Source organism: Thecamonas trahens (assembly GCF_000142905.1).
Source record: "Thecamonas trahens ATCC 50062 unplaced genomic scaffold supercont1.71, whole genome shotgun sequence".
Classification (NCBI taxonomy): Eukaryota; order Apusomonadida; family Apusomonadidae; genus Thecamonas; species Thecamonas trahens.
The window spans coordinates 90,061-92,225 of NW_013657609.1; the positions used below are offsets into that span (position 1 = coordinate 90,061).

Sequence of the window (2,165 nt, forward strand, 5' to 3'; positions counted from 1 at the left end):
CCGCCCTCGGCGTCGGGCGGCGGCTCGCTGCTCGATCTGCTGTCGGGCGGCGGGCCTGCGACTGCACCTGCGGCCACGGCTTTGCCCGCGGCCTCGCCTGCGGCTGCGGCGAACAGCGGCGATGGCAGCTTTGCGCCTGTCGAGGTGTACAACAAGAACAACGTCAAGATCACGTACGCCTTTGCCAAGCAGCCTGGCCGGCCTGAGGTGACTGCTATCAACGCCACGTTTACCAACGGCAACGCCTTTGAGCTCCGCGATCTCTCGTACCGTATCGCCGTCCCGACGTACATCCAGCTCAAGCTCGGCCCGGCGTCATCGACGGTGGTGCCTGCGGCCAACGGCGGGGCCGTGACGCAGGTTATCCACCTGCTCAACTCAAAGCACGGCGCCGCGCCGGTCCTTCTCAAGTACCAGCTGGCGTTTAACGCCAACGGCACGCCGTACACCGAGCAGGGCGACGTCGCCGGCTTGCCTGCCGGCCTGTAAAGACAAGCGAGAGCAGTTCGCCAAAGTCAGCGGCGGCGGACGCGGATCGAGGAGGAGCGCGGCGAGGAGCGCGGCGAGGCGGTGCGTCGCGAGCTTGAGCGCGAGGGCGAGGAGCTCGTCGCGAGGCCGGCCGAAGGCGAGGCGGCGGCGGTGGCGGCGCCAATGACACGGGCGTAGTCGCGTGAGACCCGCCAGTACTCGTCGTCGATCTGGATGAGGATGCCGGCCGAGGTGAGGAAGGAGATAGTGTCGAGAATGGTGGCGTCCTGCTCGATGGCGGCCGGGAGCTGCGAGATCTGGTGCGAGATGGAGAGGAAGGAGACGCCGGTGGTTGGGCCCTGGCAGGCGAGGATGATGCGGACGACAGCGGCTTGGAAGTCTGAGAGGGCCGGGAAGCGCCACGGCGCCAAGCCGTGGCTTCTCACGAGCGATTCCATCTCGCTCGAGTCTGAATCATCCGAGTCGGAGATGATCTGCCGGTTGGCCGGCTCGATGAGGGTGTCGTGTGGCGCGGCGCCGCCAAAGAGGCCGTCGTAGTTGAAGCCAAGCGGAAGGGTGTCGCGCGCGGCCGGCTGCGGTGGCTGCGCTGGCGACCATAAGAGGTGGGAGAGCGAGCTCGTCGACTCGCCGCGGCGGTAGCGGGCGTAGTCGGAGAGCGATGGCGGGGTAGTGCGGCGGTGGCTGCCGGCGCGCGGCGGCGAGCGCGACGTGGTTGCCGGGCGCGGCGGGGCGGCAGCAAGGCGGGCCTCGAGCTTCTCGATGCGAGCGGCGGCGGCAGCGTTCTCCTTGGCCAGCTCGTCGACGATGGAGACGACACCTAGGAGGTGGTCGGCGGCGGATGAGGCAACGTGGTCGTCGAGCGCCGCCGTCTCGCGGCGCGGGAACGAGACTTGACAGCCAAAGCGGGCATACGGGCAGGGGACGAGCTTCTCGGGGCACTCGTGGCTCTCGTGCAGCGGAAGATCGGCGCGTACACCGTGCCAGCCACACTTGCAGCTCTCAGGCGCCTGCGGGCAGGTGGAGGCGGCGTGGTCATCAAGCTCGGCGGCGAGGACAGAGTCGTCGCCGCACACGGCACAGACGACGAGGCGCATGGGGCAGGCAGCGGCATGGGACTCGATGGCGGAGCGGAGAACGGATGCGCCACACTGGCCGCAAGCCGTGTTGGCCAGCATGCATGCCGTCCGGAGATGCTCGGGCAGAGCCTGGAACTCGCCAAGCCAGTCACAGCCGGCAGCAGCGTTGGAGCACTTGCAGTCGTGCTCGTCGATGATGGCGCGGAGGTTGCGGTCGGGCATGACGGCGCCGAGCGAAAAGGTGGAGCGATCCAGCGGACAGAGCGGCGGGTCGGCCAGCTCGCACAGCTGGTAGGTGCAGACTCTGCAGAAGACGTGTCCGCAAGGCAGCCGCTGCGGATCATCGAGGATGCCCGCGCAGACGATGCACCAGAGGGGCGAGCCCTGCGTGAGGGGAGGGGAGGGGGAGGGGTTAGTGGATGTGGTGGTGGTGGTGATGGTGGTGATGGTGGTGATGGTTGGTGGTGGTGATGGTGGTGATAGTGGTGATGGGGGTGGTGGTGGTGGTGGTGGTGATGGTGGTGGTGGTGATGGTGGTGATGGGGGTGACCATGATGATGACCATGATGATGATGATGATGATGATGATGATGATGATGA

The 2,165-nt window shown here is 67.2% G+C and overlaps 2 protein-coding genes across 2 annotated transcripts in view; one reads left to right on the top strand and one right to left on the bottom strand.

Moving 5' to 3' along the window:
• Positions 1–489, top strand: part of AMSG_11144 (AP-1 complex subunit gamma) — a gene marked incomplete at both ends in the record, with an annotated part of 3,835 nt that extends 3,346 nt beyond the window's left edge. The window contains one exon of the mRNA XM_013897446.1: positions 145–489. Within this exon, the coding sequence (XP_013752900.1) occupies positions 145–489 (345 nt within the window). The remainder of the gene's footprint in view (positions 1–144) is intronic.
• AMSG_11145 (TNF-receptor-associated factor 1) overlaps positions 345–2,165 on the bottom strand; it is a 2,339-nt gene continuing 518 nt past the window's right edge. Inside the window, exon 2 of the mRNA XM_013897447.1 lies at positions 345–1,949. Within this exon, the coding sequence (XP_013752901.1) occupies positions 516–1,949 (1,434 nt within the window). The 3' untranslated portion in view covers positions 345–515. The remainder of the gene's footprint in view (positions 1,950–2,165) is intronic.